At 36.2% G+C, this 20282-nt stretch overlaps 3 protein-coding genes across 8 annotated transcripts; 1 reads left to right on the top strand and 2 right to left on the bottom strand.

Moving 5' to 3' along the window:
* Window positions 1-123: 123 nt before the first annotated feature.
* LOC111479553 (cyclic nucleotide-gated ion channel 1-like) lies at window positions 124-4515 on the bottom strand. Of its 5 annotated transcripts, none has more exons than XM_023124263.1 (9): window positions 4367-4515; window positions 3865-4208; window positions 3124-3673; window positions 2433-2645; window positions 2053-2336; window positions 1528-1639; window positions 1130-1366; window positions 663-1057; window positions 124-573 (listed from the first exon to the last, which is right to left on the bottom strand). In XM_023124263.1, the coding sequence occupies exons 2-9, from the start codon at window positions 3891-3893 to the stop codon at window positions 261-263; spliced, it is 2133 nt and encodes a 710-aa protein (XP_022980031.1). In that variant the 5' UTR covers window positions 3894-4208; window positions 4367-4515; the 3' UTR covers window positions 124-260. The 5 variants fall into 5 exon arrangements, with proteins under 5 accessions (XP_022980031.1, XP_022980033.1, XP_022980034.1 ...); XM_023124265.1 differs by lacking the exon at window positions 4367-4515 and having other exon boundaries at window positions 3865-3962; window positions 4076-4240; XM_023124266.1 differs by lacking the exon at window positions 4367-4515 and having other exon boundaries at window positions 3865-3962; window positions 4118-4240.
* Window positions 4516-6386: 1871 nt separating this feature from the next.
* Window positions 6387-12803, bottom strand: LOC111479098. Of its 2 annotated transcripts, none has more exons than XM_023123575.1 (9): window positions 12423-12803; window positions 10981-11121; window positions 10596-10742; window positions 10369-10474; window positions 10023-10205; window positions 8956-9121; window positions 7989-8311; window positions 7170-7259; window positions 6387-6794 (listed from the first exon to the last, which is right to left on the bottom strand). In XM_023123575.1, exons 2-9 carry the CDS (start codon window positions 10993-10995, stop codon window positions 6739-6741), a joined length of 1086 nt encoding a protein of 361 aa, XP_022979343.1. In that variant the 5' UTR covers window positions 10996-11121; window positions 12423-12803; the 3' UTR covers window positions 6387-6738. The 2 variants fall into 2 exon arrangements, with proteins under 2 accessions (XP_022979343.1, XP_022979344.1); XM_023123576.1 differs by having other exon boundaries at window positions 7989-8296.
* A 4983-nt stretch (window positions 12804-17786) lies between these two features.
* LOC111479099 (abscisic acid receptor PYL9-like) lies at window positions 17787-19870 on the top strand. The gene is made up of 3 exons (XM_023123577.1): window positions 17787-18096; window positions 18693-18908; window positions 19019-19870. Exons 1-3 carry the CDS (start codon window positions 17971-17973, stop codon window positions 19232-19234), a joined length of 558 nt encoding a protein of 185 aa, XP_022979345.1. The 5' UTR covers window positions 17787-17970; the 3' UTR covers window positions 19235-19870.
* The last annotated feature ends 412 nt before the right edge of the window (window positions 19871-20282 follow it).

Here is a 20282-nt window from a genome sequence, read left to right as displayed (position 1 = left end):
AACAGAAGATTTACAAACTTTACTTGAGATGGAATTTGATGTTTGTTGCTTCATTGTGTTCCTATTTTGTGGGGTACCAACATTAAAGCAAGATCATTAGCAAGAAGAAACTAGGCAATAGGCTAGAAGAGAAAATGAAAGATGAAATCAATCGAGAGGAACACCATTCTGCTGATTATCATACGTCATTTACATATCACACAAAGAAACCAAGCACCTAAAACTCACATAGAAGGTTAACGAGCTTGAAACAACACATCTTACAGATTCAAGATTGTGACGTTTGGCCTGTCTGGCTCATCGTCTGGCTTTGGAGGCGGCGGTAGTGTCATCACTCGGGTGAGTTGAACAGTTTCCCGATGTTGATCACGCTGCACCACTTGCAGTAGATGGGATATGAATATGGAAGCATACAGAGTGGCGCCAAAGCCCACCGAGGCGCCAGCCGTTTTGGCCAATGCAGCTTGAAACCTGCCATCTCCTCTCACCCCCCTCCGCTTTCTTTCACGGTACTCCTGCCAAGCTTCTTGTATTTTGTAGGCTGCCCAAACATTCCATTGATGGGAGTAGAACCTAGAGAACAAGGATTAAGGATCATGAAAAAACTTGTTCATGGGATCAATGGTAGAACAATTTGTGTACGTTGAGTAAGAAGAACATGCCTCACTGAGAGTTGGAATTGCTTGCTATTGAGACGCTGGAAGTGGAACTGACTAGTTACAGATTTCAACTCATTAGCCTTTAGAGCAAAGGCTTCAACCTCAGTAAGAGACTTAACTGTTCTGCTTGAAATGGGAAGGGAAGTGGAGGTGGGATCCCTTGCCCATTGAACTAGTTCTTCACCACAAAAGTCACCTGCGTTAAGAACGGCCGAGAAAGTGTCGTTTTTCCAACCATAAGTAATAATGGTAGCCAACTTTCCTTTCATGATAAATAGCATCATATCAATTGGGTCACCCTCTTGCAGAATGAAGCTCTTCTCTGTGAATAACACAGGCTTGAGATATTCACACATCGCGTCCAACAGTTGCTTGTCCATGCCGCTAAAAAGTGGCACCTAAAGCACTCCAAGTTAACAAATGATGAAAATTTCAGAGGAATATGCCAAAGTAGAAGGAAAACAACCCACTTTCTTTAGAAGGGCATAGCAAAGATGGCGTTTGATGTCTCTCCTGAGGTCTTTAGGAAGGTTACCGATGAGTTCCTCTTCCTTAACTCCCCTGTTTAGCTGCCATTTGTACTGATCATATCGTCGAATACGCTGCCTCAAGTCCTCTGGGAGCATACGATGTGCCATCCAATGCTCGGCGTCTCTTCGGTTAATTCTCATCTGCTCTACTTTAACAGTTGCTGACTGCAGATATTTCTGTCAAGGGGAACAATCACAGATGAAAAAAAAGAGAATGAAATATAGAATATGGAAGAGCAATGAAATCAGAGATACGGTTCGTGTTTGAAGCATAATTATTTTCCTCTTGAACTTAAGGCAATTGCAAAGTCAATGAATTGAGCATCATCATGTATTACCTGAATATTGCTAATGAGTAACGCAAATAAAACCAAACCAAGAATGGCAATGAAGACAGCAAAAAAAACCTCCCCCATGTAATTGCTTACTTGAAGGTTTTGTCCACTAGAGCTGTAGAAACACAAAAAATGTTCCTTTAGAGGGATAATATCAGACCAGGAGACAAAAAAGTTTTTAAAACGCGTCTACTAGGGAGAGGTTTCCACACCCTTATAAAGAATGTTTCATTCTCCTCTTCAATCGATGTGGGATCTCACAATCTACCCTCCTTCAAGGCCAACGTCTTTGCTGGCACACCGTCTGGTGTCCACCTCCCTTCGGGACTTAACGTCATCACTGGCACACCTTAGTAGATATTGTCCTCTTTGGGCTTTCCCTTTTGGGCTTCCTCTCAAGGTTTTTAAAACGTGTCTGCTAGAGAGAGGTTTCCACACCCTTATAAAGAATGTTTCGTTCCCCTCTCCAATCGACGTGGAATCTCACAATTTCCTAGTAACGAAGAAACATGGGAAACTTTTACTGACCTGACATTTCTCAAAGCCCACCAGAAGGAATAGAAGAATTTGCGGCGAAAAGACGTCGTACTGGTCAATTGAAACTTGAGGGCTTCAACATACATCCCAAAGTTGAAGGTTTTTCCATCTTCAGGCTCCTTAGGGGAGCAATACTGATCTATGTACGGCTGTATTTGTCTTCTTTGATTTCCACAGTACAGAAAATTGTCCTTACACTTATCTTTCCTGCAGGCCTCGACCCAGCATTTGGCTTGTCGTTCTACTGATAACAAATACCAAATGGCACCAACAACCTAATTCATTACATTCACTGCTCATAAAAGAATTCATTTTAAACCGAAACATAAGAACTGGTTTTGTATTTACTATAAAGTCAAATGAACACATACATGACTAACTTGCATATAAATAAGGAGATTGAAGGCAGCTCCACTCCAGGCTGTTTCTGTCAGTATGCCAACTGTTCTGGTTACTTCTCTGTATAGTGGATAGATTCGGAGAAGTCTTGGAACATATTGCAAAAGAACTGCAATCTTCACAACATCCTTTGTCTTTAATGGAATTGGGCCTTTCGCTGCAGGAATGATTGCTAATACCAAAAGCTGAATCACATAAAAACCGAGTTATCTTAAGTAGTAAGTTCAGTTCAGTAAGGCAATCAATACTGCTCAAAATAAAGGATTCACAAGAATCTATCCAATGACTCAGAAAATAATCCATTCTCATACAGGATAGCGAAACCAAACAAGCACATAATCTTTAGTACAATGTCAAGAAAGAGAAGATTATGGACTAAGCTTTAAAGAACTCATCATACAAAATATGTAACATTCCAAATAAGGAGAACAGCCAAATGTTATGCTCTTGACGCAAAGACTAGACGCTTCAAGTATCTAAGAAATGGTTTAAGAAAAAAGAAATAACCATAAACTATAAATGGGTGACTTGACATGGTATCTAGCAGAACATCCTAGTGAGGGAGAGTGTTAAGTGTTGATAAAGGATTAAATTTACCATAACCCATCAACTTAAACTTTTGAGTTGAATGTTAATTTAACTGAAACTATACTAAATTTATACCTGAGGCAGTGGGAGAACGGATAAGATATCAATCAAGAAGTTCGATAAGAGATATCTCTTTGCTATAGCTGCTGGATCTTCGATTAATTCTCCACTTCCAAATACTGGTAAAGAAGGGGGAAGAAAACCCGTTCGAAATTCAAAGATCATGTGAAGTACATAAAATAAGTCCATGACTGAACGAAGAACACAAGCAATGATCATAAGTTGTCGGTCTATGGTTAGGCATTGACGTTCACCGTCGATCACTGGGATGTAAAAGAAGAGAGGATCCACAGCTACTGCTATGACAGAAGAGAGCACAAATATCTTGTTCCATTGCTGAAGAAATGGCTTCTGTGGATCAAGAATTTTCTTCCAGAACTTCGGTTTCTTTACTGACTGATCACCTGGATGCTTGAAACTTAAGTGTGTTATTATCCTTCTAACGCTCTTATAAGCACTTGAAAATTTTCTCTCTATGCTCTCCAATATTGACCCTGGAGACAGTCTGCTTCTGTTTTGATGACTTCCATATTTGTCATGAAAATCAGAAGTTGGATGCCCAAACCTATATATTATCATCGACCAAGAGTAGAAGTACATGTCAGTTTTGATAGGATCAGGTTCAAGCAAGTTATTTGGACAACAAGAACAAACTATGTGGAATAGACGCCATATGTGCATTCACAGAGAGATCATAAGTTGGTTTTCAGAAAATTTGACAGCAAGAGAGAGAGAAAGAGTTCAGAATGTTCAAACCTTGCAGATTTTGGTATCTGAGAACCCATAAACTTGAACAGCAGTATCCTAAACGTGGCCTAAACTGTGGCTCTGATATCACTATACGTACTGCTTAGCTTCAAAGCAAAATGTTTGTCAGTGAAAAACAAGATTTACAACACAACCTACAGTTCCATGGAGCTACTAGTAAAACTTGACCTTCCTTTTCAGGTAATATAAGGTCACTTGCATGAAAGACAAGAAGTGGCAATTAAGCTTATGTAGAAAAAACCTTTCTCTGGGTTGGTTGTTGAATGGTAACCAGAAGGACTGAAAAGGAGGGTCAGCCTGAGAGAGGAATTACTCAAAATTCCTTCAATAACCTGGTAGAGTAAAAGCCATTATGAGCTAGAAGAAAATATTTCGTTTTTATTAGAGCTTTCTAACAAAGTGCTTTTTCTATCCTTCTTCCGTGTCTCACCACAGGCATTGTAGACCAAAATGCATGTCGTTAGCAAAAGAAAGTGTGTAAGAATCTTACTCTGGTTTTTCTGGTGCTGTCTGTGAAATAACAAAAACTATAATATTGATTAAGTAAGCCCCAAATAGCCCAATTTTGGCTACCAACAAAAGAATTCCCGGTCAATAATGTCATGTTCCACGAGAGAAACTTTGCAGAGTTTGATGTGCTTATACATTGCTCCTTGACTTTCCCCTTTTCTGTGAAGCGGAAAGTTCTTACTTTAAAGCAGTTGCCATGGTTTTTTCCTCACTACTTTATTAAAGGAGTGGAATTCTAGTGGAACTGACAACAATAAGACAGAGATTACAAGATGATTGGTGAAGCCAGAGATATTTACAATCCCTTTACTTGTGGGATTAAAAGCAAGGGCTCCTCCTTAATCATACCAGTCTTTTTTAAATAATTTTTGCCACAAAAGACGAGCTTCTAAATTATCACATCAAACCAATTTTTAAAACAACCAAAGATTTTGGCTTTATTGGGGCTTGAGTTGTGTTGTTATGAATATGTCTATTGGGATTAAAGGGATTAGCTTGCAACTGGAGCACAACACTTACCTTGTTGCAGGCATTCATACGAAGATGATTCAGGGTTTGTTTTACACGTATATACCACAACACTTTGAACCCCCTCTTTTTTTTGTGAGTTAAATGAATAGTATTTAGAAGATTCAAACTCCTACCTTGTGAGTTAAATGAATAGGAACAAAACATTCCTTGTAAAGGTTTGGAAACCTTTCCCTAGTAGACGCGTTCTAAAACCGTGAGGCTGACGGTGATACGTAACGGACTAAAGTGGACAATATTTGTTAGCGGTGGGCTTGGACTGTTACAAATGGTATCAGAGCCAGGTTTTGGGCGGGGTGCCAGCGAGAACACTGGGCCCCAAGAGAGGTGGATTGTGAGATCCCACATCGGTTGGAAAGGGGAATGAAGCAGTCCTTGTAAGGGTGTGGAAACCCCTCCCTAGTAGATCCATTTTAAAACCGTGAGGTTGACAACGAGACGTAACGGGCTAAAGCGGACAATATCTGCTAGCAGTGGACTTGGACTATTGCACCTTTTCACCAAAGGCATGTACCTTAATCTATGCATAATAGTGAATTATTTTCTTCCTCGGGGGTTCTTTTCTTAAGCGGGCTGTAAATAATTGCATTATTTATAGCTTATAAAAGGGTTAAAAGAACATTTTGGACTACATAGCTTCACTAAATTGTCATTTTCCTAAAAGTTTGAAAGCCAAAATACCTTTTTAAAGGCTATTCTAAATTTTTTAGATTTTCAGTTTTAAAATTGTGATGGACAAAATCGAAATTAGTGCCCTTACTACACATTAAAATCACTATTCACAAATTCATGTGAGAACAGATGAACAGAAAAAAAGGGAAAAAAAAAACTTATAAATTGCAATATTTTGACCCCACTAAAAGGAAATGCAGATAGAGAATGATAAGGTTCTCACTTTAGTACACGCACAGTATAATAAACAATTTGATAATGAAAAAGGGTCGTAACAAGCATTATTTGGTAAGGTGAATGTTGGTTCAAAATGAGAGCAGAGGACACTAAAAGCCCAAAAAGTTTTCATCTCAGGCACTGTTTTTCTACTTTGGTGCAAGGAAAAGCCATTTCAAAAGATGGGTACTTTTTAGTGTATAAATAAACTCCACCCTATCAGACAATTATTAGTGCAGAAGACAAGGAAGTGGCCCACTCTTCTCAATTATCTGTTCTTGTCCTCACTCACTTCTCCAAGAAACCATAACATTTGTGAGCAGTGGCCTAATGAGTTTATATCTTCTTCTCTAATGAATTTATAAGGTTTCCTTGCTTGCTAAGAAGCCTTTAAAGTTGTTCTTATTATGATACTAAGTATGTTTTTAGGTTAGCTGATACATTTCACTATCTTTAGTATTATCATCTTTATGAACCACGTTATCAGATGTAACTTCATCTGTTAGCTAAAATGTATCAGAAAGGAAGACAGCAGATAGCTTGATGGGTGCTTCCATCAATCAAAGCCATTTAACGAGAGCTGGAACAATCAAACATCCAAAAAGTACCATAGTTATAGGATGGTCGTAATTGACCCATAAATCCAGACCAGACAAGGGATTAAAAACTGAACAGCCAGCTTCAACTGGATATCTCTGAAATGAGCAGCACAAGAGAACTACGGCTTCCCCTACATGACTACTTCCCTATCTACATTCCTACCAAGCAAGCTATGTGACTACAATATTTAAATAATTAAAATTTGTCGATGAAAAAATTACTGAATGCCTGTTTATTAATAGACAATGAACTCTTGATTTCTGGTCAAATCTTGTCCTATCCTACTTATTCAAGTGGCAAAAAAAAAAAAAAAAAAACAACCTCTGTCGCCTCTGTCTAGGATTTCTCTTCGTCTGGCAGCCCAGGGACAGAATCAACAAAGAACTCCTCCACTGATATAAAATTGAGACGTTAGTGATTGGAAAAATGACAAGTTATGTACATAAAGGTTTAGACTCGATTACTGGGATTTCTTAGGTATGCAAGTGCCATGTTATATCTATGTCATCCAACTTTGCATGGACGACCAGATGCCTCTGAGTTCCAAGAGTCATACTTGATGAAAGAAAAGATTAACATCTTCATACAAATGTAATTGCACTTACTATACAAATCTAATTAACATTTTCCAAATCGCTTATCATGATGAAATCTTACAGAACAATATATATATCTACGTATATACTCGGCAGATGTTTGATTTCAAAAAGGGTGGTTTTGGTTACATCAAACAATTTTGAGCTGAAAAGAGTCTGCAATTCCCATACCTATATCTTCTTGCTCAGGTGAATCAAGCAAAATTTCCGAGTCTGAGGGCAAAAACGGAGAACCAGGGTAGTTACCTAATGGTCCTAAATCTGCACCAAATTGAAGAGATTGCATCAATATGCTACAAGTTATTCCAAGAGAAGAATGAAATCTACCAGAAATAGGATTTTGCATCTTATTCAAAGCTCTTCCTAAAAGCTATCAAATTGTATGAAGCAACACAAGACTATTCCATCCAGAAGATTAAGAACGAAAGAAACAAAAGAACTTTATAAGATTGACTGAAGAAGTAATTTATTGGAAAAGGAAAAAAAAATTAGGTTTACATAATACTGAAGTAAAAGGCCACTATTCCCAAACAATACTCCCCAATCGGTCATATCAAGGATGCCCCATGCCACTGATACATTCATATCAGGGATGAATGTGTGGTCTTACTCTACGGTGACCACTGACTATAAAATGCATTCATTCATCCAGAAAGTATAACTGTTTGACTCTGATTAGGATGCCTGTCGACCAAGTCCAACATCCTATATTTTCCAACTTTTTTGAGTTAATGGACTTCAGAGAAAAGCTTCCCTCCACCTGTTGCCCTTGTTCACAATATAGGGAAGTTTTTCCTCACTATCTAAATCCTGCTATATTTTGTGCAATAAGGATTTGTTGAACTATAGCTAAGTGGTTAAGAATACGTGGTCTTCAAAGCCTTATTTCTCCTACATGCATTTTCCAGAATTTAGATGTTTCTTCTTGTCTCAAGTATAAAGTCCAAAGTGATCGATAAACGCAACATTCAAAAATGCTTCTTAAGTTACCTCCCAAATTTGATAAATCTGTTGTAAGATCTGATAGGCAAAAATTCCACTGAATCTGATCCAATGATCTGAGAGAATCCCTAGAATTTCCAGCTCCACCATCTTGTGAAAGTTGCAGACCAACTGAATTTACCATTTCTGATGTAAATGCAGTATCAAGTGCGGAAGTATCTACTCCAATTCCGGATATTTCTGGAGCAGTGAATGAGAAATGACCACTGGATGCCACCGATGTAGGACTCATAGACATCTCTGACAAGGAGGGCATGGTGCCGTTCGGTGGAATAACAGGAACCACATCAGCCTCACTGTTCATCATCATACTTCAATAAGGACAAGTATTAGATTCAACAAAATAACTACCAGTTCAAGTGAAAAATGAATTGTGCAGAAGTTGTGAAGCTAACGAATGCAAATACTGTATTCCTATCCTCCATATATATTCTTAAAGCCTCTCTCATAGTCAGCACATGAATCCTAGAGGCTATGTCTTAGACACGGATCATTGGTCCCATGCAAATTAATACAGTTTCATATCATTGGATGCAGTTTTTCTTGCTTAGTTTGTAGGTATCCAAAACTCCAGCAAAAATTTGTCCCATGCAAAACCTACAGTCACATGAACATGGCAGATTTTTCTTGAGGTGGATTTGGCTATGTAGTGATGATAAGATGATATCATGACAAGACTAGCCGCATGAACCATGACATCCCATGCTAGTACTTGTGCACGATTATCAATCACCTAGAGGTAATAGTTACTAGATTGGCAAGGATGCTTGCTCAGTGGACATGGCAAATTCTTCCGCTGTATTATATTTTTCTTCTAAGTTTGAAAATATTTCCACTTTATGCTATCTTTTTTACCTTTCTACAAATTTTCTATCGGTTTGTTTCATCAAAGGATGCGGTATTTAATGTGTTGGAATGTATATTAGCAATGACTTAACTTGGGCAGTTTTCTTACTCGTTCCCAGAGTTCATCCTAATAGGATGGAAGTTACTAGGTGCAGGAACGCCATTAACAACATGGCAGCTTGGCATCCCAGAGCCCATGGTATCCAGATGGGGTTGACCTGGCATTGACATTGGGGGTTGTTGAAGTACTGGATATCCCATTGGTAAGTTGTTAACTGCACTGAAAACAAGTAGTGATGAATAACAACGAAATGCTAGTAACTTGCAACATGGATCTTTCTTACTTCAATATATAAAGTTAGGTTATTTAAGAGGAGCTACAACTAGGCTTGGCATCCCAGAGCACATGGTATCCAGAGCCCATGAATGGTATACAACTAGGCATAAACTTTCGGAGAGATCTTTCTCTTAAAGCACAAAAGAATGTCCGCAATTAATAATAATGAGCTACATGTCACACACAAAAAGCCAAGCTCAAAATTTCATTTCTTATTTGCATGTGCCACAAACAAATAAACAGGATAAAAAAACATTCAGCATCTTAATTTCTACTGCTCCATATTCAACTTTGCCCGGCCACCATGAACAAGCATATTGATTTAATTTTGGAAGGACTTTTGAAGCCTAGCAAAACTAAACACTAGAACTGTATCTACACAAAGTATGCAGACTGAGATGATACTCTCCTGTATCAGGCCATACATCTTCCACCTTTTAGTGAAAACTCTAGGTTATTAACTCAGTGCAAAGTTTTTAATCCTACCACATGGTAGTTGGCACTATCTACAGGAATAAGTAGACGCGTAAAAAGGTTTGACATTCAAATAATTTGATTAATGTTCAGGATGCCATTTTTCTCAATGTTCTGAGCAAGACATTAATTTAGAAGAACCAGATCAACTGACATCCTTAACTTCTCACCCTCTGTTCCCATCTGTTGAAACGAAGAAAATATTTTTCCAATATCAATTTTCCTAGCTAGCAGAACCCCAGCATCTATAGTTTACAAATTACAAGCTGCAGCTTACAACAACAATAATGCTGCAAACAAGGGGTAAGAACTTCATCAACTGAGCTAGATATTTACATAATCTGTGTAAGAATATGAGAGCTTACCAGATAATGGATGGATTCCATTCTGCATAGGAGCCAAAGGAACTTTGGGAGGCATGGAATAGTTCATGAGACGGTATTGATGATCAAGCAAATGATTGAAAAGAAGGATTTGTTTTTTCAATTTTAATCTTATGTAATAGGCTCTGAAAAAATCAGCATTCTCTTCTTCCAGCTTCTGCCAAACTGAATGACGGAAGTCAAAACGTTAATAAACAATTATAAATAAGCAATAGACTCAATCACCTATCTAAGTGAATGTGGAGTAATAGAGAGTGTTTACTGGTATTGTTATGCAATTGAACACAAATATTAAAACATAGGACTGAATCAGAGCTCCTATACTTACCTAATGACGTAAATCCAGGATCTATCCTTGCACGATTCAATAGGGTCTTAACCACCTCATCTCTATTCATATATAATTGTAGACACCGCTCTATTAAATTCTGGACCTAGAGCAACATTCCAATTCATTCAACAAATAAGAGATAAGAAATCACAACAGAGGCAGAGAGACCTCAAAAAGTATATGGAAAATAATGGTCATCGTAACAAGAAAGAATTTGAGCTTACAAATTCAATATCTTGGTGAGAAACTTTTTTTCCATCATTACTTGAGCCAGATATTGAACCTGTGTCTGTTATAGGAGCCTCGGTTTTGTTGTTGTTTGGTAGGTCCTTCTCAGTATCATCCAAAGCTTTCTTTGTATCTTGAGCTCTCTATGCATGCCAAGATGGGTATTTCTTAGCATGGAAGTTAGATATATAGGAGTGGCATATAATCATTTTCTAGTAATCAAATAGGAAACTAAATACTACAAGTAAGATGCAGTAACATATAATATCTAAGAGCCAGAATACCAACAAAGATCGATGTCCAACAGTTGTATCAAAACATTGTAGCATTCTAGGAATAAGTGGAGAAGTTTTGGTTGCAAGCAGAATTGTGAAAGAAAACCTGTGCGGTCTTCATATCAGTTGAAAGCAGAATGATCACATCTCTCTATACAAATTAGGCACTCTTCAAGTACAGCAAAGGCTGCAGAAATAAACGTGATTATATGCATAGGTATAGCTCTTGTAGGCTTGATTATTTCACCTGAAACCAGAATACTAATCATTCAATCACCAGGTCCAACAATTAGGACAGGTATGATGAATTAGAAAAAAAATATACAACATATAGTAAAGGTTAACACAAGTAGTAACGTTGCTAATTCATTGGCTAAATTCTTTGCAAAAAGAGCAATGGTAAATAGGAAAACGAACAACGGAGTAAATGTGCTTCAGCATTTCCTTTAGTAGAACTATAACAGTCCAAGCCCACCGCTAGCAGGTATTGTCCTCTTTGGGCTTTCCCTTTTAGGCTTCCCCTCAAGGTTTTTAAAACACGTCTACTAGATAGAGGTTTTCACACATTTATAAATAATGCTTCATTCTCCTCCCCAACCGATGTGGGATCTTACAATCCACCCCTTTGGAGTCCAACGTCCTCGTTGGCACTCGTTCCTTCCTCCAATCGATGTGGGACCCCCCAATCCACCCCCTTCGAGGCCTAGCGTCCTTGTTGATACACCACCTCGTGTCCACCCCCCTTCGGGGCTCAACCTCCTCGTCGGCATGTCACTCGGTGTCTGGCTCTTATACCATTTGTAATGGGCCCAAGTCCACTGCTAACAGATATTGTCATCTTTTGGCTTTTCCTCAAGGTTTTTAAAACGTAACTACTAGGGAGAGGTTTCCTCACCCTTATAAAGAATGTTTAGTTCTCCTCTCCAACCGATGTGGGATCTCAAAAGAACAAAGAGAAGTACACCAGCATCCCAACTATTTCTTTATAGACAGTTTAAAATCAGTGCATAACTCCCACCGCCAATTTTTCTAATTCACTTAAAAGAAAAAAAAAAACAATGTTTCATAACAATGCTCTGATATTCCCTGCTAGAAATCCACCTGCAGCTGATTTTTTTAATTTAAGGAGAGAACCATATTTCCCAGCTTGTAAAAATTCCTCAACAATCATAACCCAAACCACTACTAGTTTAAGCATCCATTCGCTAAAAGTCCAAATGAGAGAAACAATCACTTCCATAAACGAAGTCAACTTCAAACCAAGGATGGCACATGTTACAGAACTAAAACGTTAATAATGTATTGGAACTTCGCACATAGCATCAGCAAACAAAAAAGTGTTTTCTCTAAACTCAATTGGATCTCAACTCAGTCCCGAGGACACTGTGAATTACACCTTCAATGCTGGATAACAACGAACCAACAGTGATATTAGATTACAACTAACAAACATCCTGCAAGAGCATGTAACTTCAATTTTCACTTCTTCAAACAGATACAAATAAACCGAACACAAGAAACATAAATTAACGATCTGGGCAATATTACCTGCAACCCAGATTCCAACACTCGGTGGAAATGCTTAATTTCGACGAATTTAGTAACATAAACTCCGGAACCAATCTCTGAAACGCGTATCGATGTGGATTGACGAACACCAATGCACTTGAACTTGGCAGCTGAGATTTACTCGAAGCTTAGTGGCTAAAAGACGACAACGATAAGAAATCCTCCACCGGTAGCCGTAATTGCGAGAAAGAACGAAAGATATTTAAATCCAACGGAAGAAACGAAGAAATTAGAGGATGGGAATTATTGGGCATGGATTTGTTACGACATTATTGATAGCACAGGAAGCAGAGACGAAGCAGAGAAAAAAGAAAACAAAAAACTTGCTGGGGGCAATGACGGTGCTCCGAAGTTGTATTGCAAATTAATGGAATAAGATTTGGAGGTAGAAAATATATATTTTGGAGTCGGCTTGGTGATATTTTGGAAGGAGCGGCTCGGCTCGGGGCCTCGATTCACGGGCAAACGACTGTGACCTATTGTTGGCGAACGCCCAATCACTGTCGTTGCCATTTATTTTCTTTTCTTTTTCTTTTTTGTTATTTTCTTAATTTATTTTTGCCGTTACTTTGCTTTGTTTTTTTTCCGATTAGTTAATCTAACTTTGTGAATCTAAATCGAAGGCAATAGCAGGATTTTGAAAAATCACGCTCACAAACTTTCGATCCTTGAAGATTCTATTAACATATTTAAGTTAAAGTCATAGTTTTGATACCATGTTAGGAATCACCGTCTTCTACAATAGTATAATATATCTACTTTGAGTATAAGTAAGTTCACGATCTTTCTATCGATTAGTCAATGAGAGACTCTTGTTCCAAGTAATCCTCAACTTAGAAAATCGATAAAATCATGTGATCATGTGAGCTGGGGCCCAATTGGGGGAGTGGTCCAGATCCAAAAATCAGAATCGGCCCATCAATCTCATCATTCTCCTTTGGTTATGCCTTAGATTTTGCCAGATATTGTTCCATTTTCTGCCGTGGACCACTTCCTCTTTTCATTCATTTTATTTTTTATTTTTTATTTTTTAACAATTTTGTATTATAAATGTATGGATGAGAATTTTGTTTTTTCAAATTATTAAAAATAAAATGTAATTTTTTATTTTATTTTATTTTATTGCCGACTTTTTTGTGTGTGTTAATTAAAACATATGATTTAATATTTTTAATACAAACCCAAAATAAATAAATAAATAAATAAAAAGTTTGTTCGTTGGAGGAAAAACTCTATGGGCAATACTTTGTCTTCTTCCTTTTTTTTCCCCTCTCACCCATATTGGTCCCTCAATTTCAATCTTATCACCTCAATTAGTCATTCAAATTTAATATTTGCACGCCACTCCTTCATTTCAATCAAAATCAAACTTCTCCCCCATCAAACTTCCGTAATTTTCATTTGCCCCTCCCTTACTAAAACACCCAATAAATAACTACAATTTCAAACCTATTTTGTTTAACAAATTATTAATTATGGATATGAGTTCTATATTCTTTTACAATTTTCCACAATTTAAAATTTGAGGTAATTTTACATTGAATTAAATTTTAAAGATGGGGTTTGTTTCTGTTAATTACAGGTTGGCGGCTGATTTGAATAATTAGATTAGCCGGCTGTGGCTCATGAGCCTGCAAGCTGTCACGAGTGGAACGTGATTGACACGTGACCGAATTTAAGCCACAAGCTTTAAGGTTTCCCGTTTCATATAATTAATGATTTATTATTTAATCCAAATATAAGACATTGAGATTAACATGATTAAAAAGCCTCCAATCATAATTAGATAAGTTTGGCTGTTTGGGTGTCATGTCAGAGGTGGGCTCCATGGAATCAACTTTGGGATGAACACGTGTCGCTGGGAGAACTAAGAACCGTGGCAATAGAATGACCGTTGAAAGGGCGGGAGCCGAATCAATGGAGGGACGAACCACTTTCAAAAGTTCCCGCTATGTTTCTCTTTCTGTACGACGTTGGCGTGACGTGGCTCCACAATTAACTTAAATATTGTTTTGTTTTCTTCTTAATTTAATTTTTAATCTACATTATTTATACCTGCTACTGCAATTTTAGAGAGATTCTAGAAACGCTTTTTTTTTTTTATTACTATTATTATTAAATTATATAAAATTACTTTCATTTGCATAAAGTTTCGTATTTATCTCCAAAAAAATATTTTTTTAACTAAAATAAATTATTTAACTTCACCTAATTTTTATACTTTAATAAACTGTCTAATATTATTTAAATATTAACTTGATGTTTGAAAGTTTAAAATATTCGTAGTATGAAAAAAAAAAAAAAATTAAGCCCATTAGAAAAGGCCATACTAGAGTTGACTCACCTATTTTGAAACTACCTTATGCCCATTAAGCCTTTATTGTGCCAAAGAGTCCAACAATGCCCATTATATATAACTTATATAATCTAAACGTAGCTCAATCTAGAATTGCTACCGGCAGGTAGATTATGTTTGACGGTCGAGTTCATGTAAAACTTGCAGTAACTTTCCATTTTTTAAGTTTTTCTTAACCTAGTGCATGACCACCTTCCATTCATTCCTGTACTCATTTTCTTAAGTGTTGCACTTTTAGTTATTTGAAACTCAATCCATTCGGTTTTAGAAACGTCAAAACAAGGCTCACATGGAAAAAAGATAAAAGAACGAGAAAAAAAGCACCTAAGAGTCGGCGTTTTCTAGAAATGAAAAGAAGATGATTAAGAACATTGAACGTTACACAAAAAGACGAATTTTGAGTTCAGCTCTCTCAACCGTGCCCATAAATGACATATTTATAGTTCCCGCTTTTTTCTCCCATTTCCTTTTCACTCTCCTCTTCTCTAACTTTTCCATCACATCTTGCACCTAACAAATTTCCATATATGTATAAACACGCTCTATGCACTCGATAGATTTTCATAAAGAGTCCGACCTCAAAATTTACTCAAAAGTTTATTAATTCCAAATTAATGGGATTCGAGCTTCACCAACACTATAAATCTAATTAGAGTAGCAAATATTACTCATTTATCATATTAAAAGTTAGCTTGAAAAAATATTAAAAAAACAATAAAAATAAATTAAAGTGTATGTGAATGAGGCAATGGGATGGGGTGCATCACGTGACTACATTGGTCTTTTTCAGTTTTCTGGCCCTTTTTCTTGAGAATTATGTGACACTATTTTGTTTCAATCCAATTATATAAATATTCCAAATTATCCTCAAAATATGCTTTAAAGAAGCCAACTTGCACATTTTTTTTTTGCCCCACTTGTGACACTAACCTTTTATATATTTTTTTTCTTCGAATATTCTTTTAATTAAATAAATAAACAAAATCTCGAGTGAATTGAGTCACATCAATTCATTTAGCACACGAAGAAGGTCAGAAACCAATCGACCCGATAACTTATTTTATATTCTTAATTACTAAATTAAATTTATTAAATTAATGGTAATAATGAAATCCACTTGAATGTTGTGAAGGAGTAAAAGGTAATACAAATCAAGTTGTTGGTTGTCGCGTCAATCCAACAGCTTTCGTTATCAAATGAGTAAAGATTGAACCAAATCATGTGTTCAAAATGGGATTGGTCGGTGGGTATTATCGTTTTAACCATTAATTTATTAATACCTTAATATTATGTGGAGGGAATGAACCACAAGTCCCCTCTTTGGCTCCACAAAACCCTATCTTAACCCCTTCTTCTATTCACACTTGGCAACAATCCACATCTCACCCCACATGGCCACACATATATATACTTTGTGGGTTTGACGTTTCATGCGACATGATCACTCACATTCATTAACAAAATATTTTAGGAGGTCACTCAATATAAAATTGCTTTAAGTAAAGAATGTTTTACTATAAAGTTTCTACTCAAGCCACCAAAAGAAAAGTGTGCACCTAATGACTTTCAATTATTTAAAATTTTTTTAAACTATCTATCATCAAAATTTCTCTCATTCGAATGTAGTATTGATTCATTTATGTATCTCTTTTTAATTTATTTTTTACTTCCACCGTTCATTCAAGATTAAAATATTATTTTAAAACTTCGAATTTAAATATTTGAAAAGTTGATGGATTAAAATAAAATCAATTTGGTATTTTAGTATTTATTAATTTATTAAATTATTAAATACCTTCACATGCAATGACCATTTATTTCACATGGGTCCTACTTTTTTGTTTCTTTATTGAATTTTAAAGAAAACAATATTTATGATAGCAATTTTTTATTTCAAGCATTTCAAGCATTTGAAATAATAATGAATATTTTTGTGATATAAAATAAGTGAGTGTGAATGAAGCTTTCAAAAGAAAATAATAGAGTGAATTAGAGCACAAATAAAGTAATTAAACGTTTAAGATCTCTTTATATTTTTTAATTGCAAAAATAATTAAATAAACAAAGCAAGGGGCAACATTGACATTTTGTTATTGAAAAGGGATTGAAGAATCTTAGGAAGGGCAATGTTGACATTTTAATTTTATTTATAAAATTGAGAAATCCTAGCATGAGTTGTTCCTTGCACGATGAAATGCATGTGAATCCGCTGAAGAGAAATTGTTTGTGGCGACAGCACCAATTCCGCAAATAAATTATTATTTTTAATAAAAAAACCATAACCGGTAGATATTGTTCACTTTACTGGTCATGTAGAGCGGATTAGATTCATGATTTTAAAACGTGTTTATTAGAAATCCATATATGTTTTATTTAATATTTATTTTTATTATAATAAAATTTTGATGTATTTTTGTTGTAGTTCAATTTTACTTGGATTTATAAAATAAGAAATTAAATTTAAATAATAATGAATTTGAAGAATCAAAATTGTACGCTAAAGTATTTAATTTTAATTGTTGGTACGAAGATGCCAAAGTTAGACGCACACTTTTAATTAAAAAAAAAAAAAAAAGAAAAACAAAATATTTTAAGAGTTTACAGGACCTGCACCGTACTAGAGAAACATATTAAAAAATATATTTATATAATAAAATAGACAGTAAACTGCAGTGTAATTGGTTTTTATTTTTGTTCTTTTTGTCTGGTTCTGTTTTTCCTTTAATTCCGAGGTACTGAATTAATCTATATATTTATTTATTAACCTACAAGAATAAAAACCAATAACAAAATTTATAAAAATATTGGTGGGGAACCCAAATTTGTCATTTATCCGTAAAATTAAAATCCAAACGTCGGTATCGAAATTGCAAGTTGCAAGGGAGAAATAAAAAATAATAATAAATACATAAACAATAAATTTGTCGGTGAATGAGGGTAAATGTTATTTATTTTATTTAATATATATATATAATATAATTAAAAAATGGAGAGGCTGCGGAAATAGAGCTAAAGACTTGGGGCACTGTGCCTCTGCAAAATACCTGCAAAGTAAAGGAGGTTCATCCTCTCTCACAAAAGCTTCCATTATCGGCATCTTCCGAAAGCACAGACTCGCTGTACTCTACTGCTGGAGGCGCTGTGGAATTCAATCGAATCGAATCCACCACCATGAACGACGACGATGCATGTGGAGTTATGGAAGCTCAGTACATACGCAGGCATCACCGTCACCACCCCAAGGAGAATCAGTGTACCTCGGCTGTTTTCAAGAACGTTAGAGCTCCGGTTCCTCTTGTGAGTTCTTTCTTGGCCTCACTCTTCCGATCCACACCATTTCTTTTGATTTTGTTTTGCACTTCCATTTTTCGTCAACGCTCTTGCACTCGTTTGCGATGGATTGTGGTTCTATTTCAATTTTTCCTCTACTTGCCTGTTTTAGATTCTTGCTTCCTTACCTTTTTCCTTTCCGACTTCAATTGGTGTGGATTTCTGCAACTTTTTTACGGATCGTTATGGTTTAGTGAGATTCGGATTTCACTTGTTCTTTTTGTGATTTTGTTTTCCGGTTATTCCCGGAACATTTTTCTGTGCCAAATAAGGCCTAATTTTGTTCAACTAGATAGTTTTCATACGTGATTGCTTATCCTTATTGAGATGTGACCGTGAGGATGAGATTTTACTTGCTTCTTTCTAAGGTGCCAGAATGAGATGAGCATCTTTGATAAATCTTCTTTGTTTCTTGTGAAATGATATAGTCTTGGCGAATAGCCCCATCAGTTCTTGATTTTGATCTTTCTTGCAGTTTCGTAATTGATGAGTTGTGGAGTTTTCTTGAATTTGTTTTAAGCTTTTAGTTGAGTTTCTAATGATTCAAGGTTGCATTATATCAGGTTTGGTCACTGGTGAGGAGATTCGATCAGCCGCAAAAATATAAACCGTTTGTTAGTCGTTGTGTGGTGAAAGGAGACCTGGGCATTGGAAGCGTCAGGGAAGTGAATGTGAAATCTGGTCTTCCTGCGACCACCAGTACTGAGAGGTTGGAGCTTCTTGATGATGAAGAACACATTCTTGGAATCAGAATCGTTGGTGGAGATCACAGGCTCAAAGTATGACTATTCTCGAACTCAATTTGTTTGATGGGGCCTTTGATGATGAAAAATATTGTTGTGTTCAAAGATCTCTATAAATTGAAAACATTCCTGCTTTAATTGTGCAGAACTACTCTTCCATCATGACTGTCCATCCAAAGGTTATCGATGGAAGACCTGGGACGCTTGTGATCGAGTCTTTTGTGGTCGATGTGCCTAGTGGGAACACAAAAGACGAGACGTGCTATTTTGTTAAGGCGTTAATCCAATGCAATCTTAAATCTTTGGCTGATGTGTCGGAGAGGATGGCTGTGCAGGGGCAAACTGAACTGCTCGAGAAATAGTTGGTAAGGAGGAAGCAACTGAACATTGATGTGAATAGTTTCATGGTAGACCCAGAGCCCATTTTAGCTGCAGTTGTGCTGTGCCATGTATAAAAAGATTGTTCAGAGCTATCCCACTACCACATTCCCTGAAGTTTTGGGTGTAAGTCCGGTGGTTGATTTTCCATCACATGGATATGAATTTGGCTGGTTTTTACGTGCTTTTTCATGTTACTCGGTTTCTTTCCTTCTCGAAGGGCAATTTGCACTGGCTATCCATGGATGAAATTTGGAAGATTCTTAATTTATGTTAATTAACTTGGGTTTGTGCAGCTTGGTAGCAGAAATTTAGGGCCTATGCATTGTAGCTTAAGGCAGTACTGGTATGTCGTCCTGAAATAAGTTAGATTATGGCTTTATACATGTCAGTCTTGACCCTTGACTACACTTTTCCTGAGAATTTGTTCTCTACTTTTGTTATGTTATTTGGAATCAGCTGTTTTAAAAAGTAAAAATTGTCGAATGGTCAAGATTCAGGGACGTGTTTTTCTTGCTTGGGACTCTGGGAATGTGAAACCAATTTCTACCTCCATGTACAACAATTATGTCCGTTCTCAGCCATAATGTAATGAAATGTAGAAGATTGCTCATTTAGTTTCCTTATTGGTGGACTCAAAAAGTGAAAAATTCACCGATGGGGCTTATGAGAGAGGAGAATGCATGGGGATGGACGCCAGAAAAATTTGTGGTTTGATCTTTTGATGAGTTTCATTTGAGTATCAATTTATGTGTTGAAGCGTCTGTTAAGTTAAATTTTTTTAATACCTAATGGGTACTTGATCTATTCATAAAATGTTTTAGGTGGTTCTAGATGTTTTAGACCTAAAATTCAATTTTATATTGAATGAATGGGTTATTTTTTAAAAAATATTTAAATATTAATCTCATGTGAGCCGAAAGTTTGACAATCTTCCAAAGAAATTAAATATATCTAACAAGTAACAGCTAAGCTATGAGCTGACATTTTGTTATTATAATTAATTAATTATATAGAGTAATGAATACAATT

The sequence above is a fragment of the Cucurbita maxima genome, unplaced genomic scaffold (genome assembly GCF_002738345.1).
Source record: "Cucurbita maxima cultivar Rimu unplaced genomic scaffold, Cmax_1.0 Cma_Scf00005, whole genome shotgun sequence".
Lineage (NCBI taxonomy): Eukaryota > Viridiplantae > Streptophyta > Magnoliopsida > Cucurbitales > Cucurbitaceae > Cucurbita > Cucurbita maxima.
Note: the sequence above shows the minus strand (reverse complement) of the source record. Positions and strands in the feature narration are given on the sequence as shown.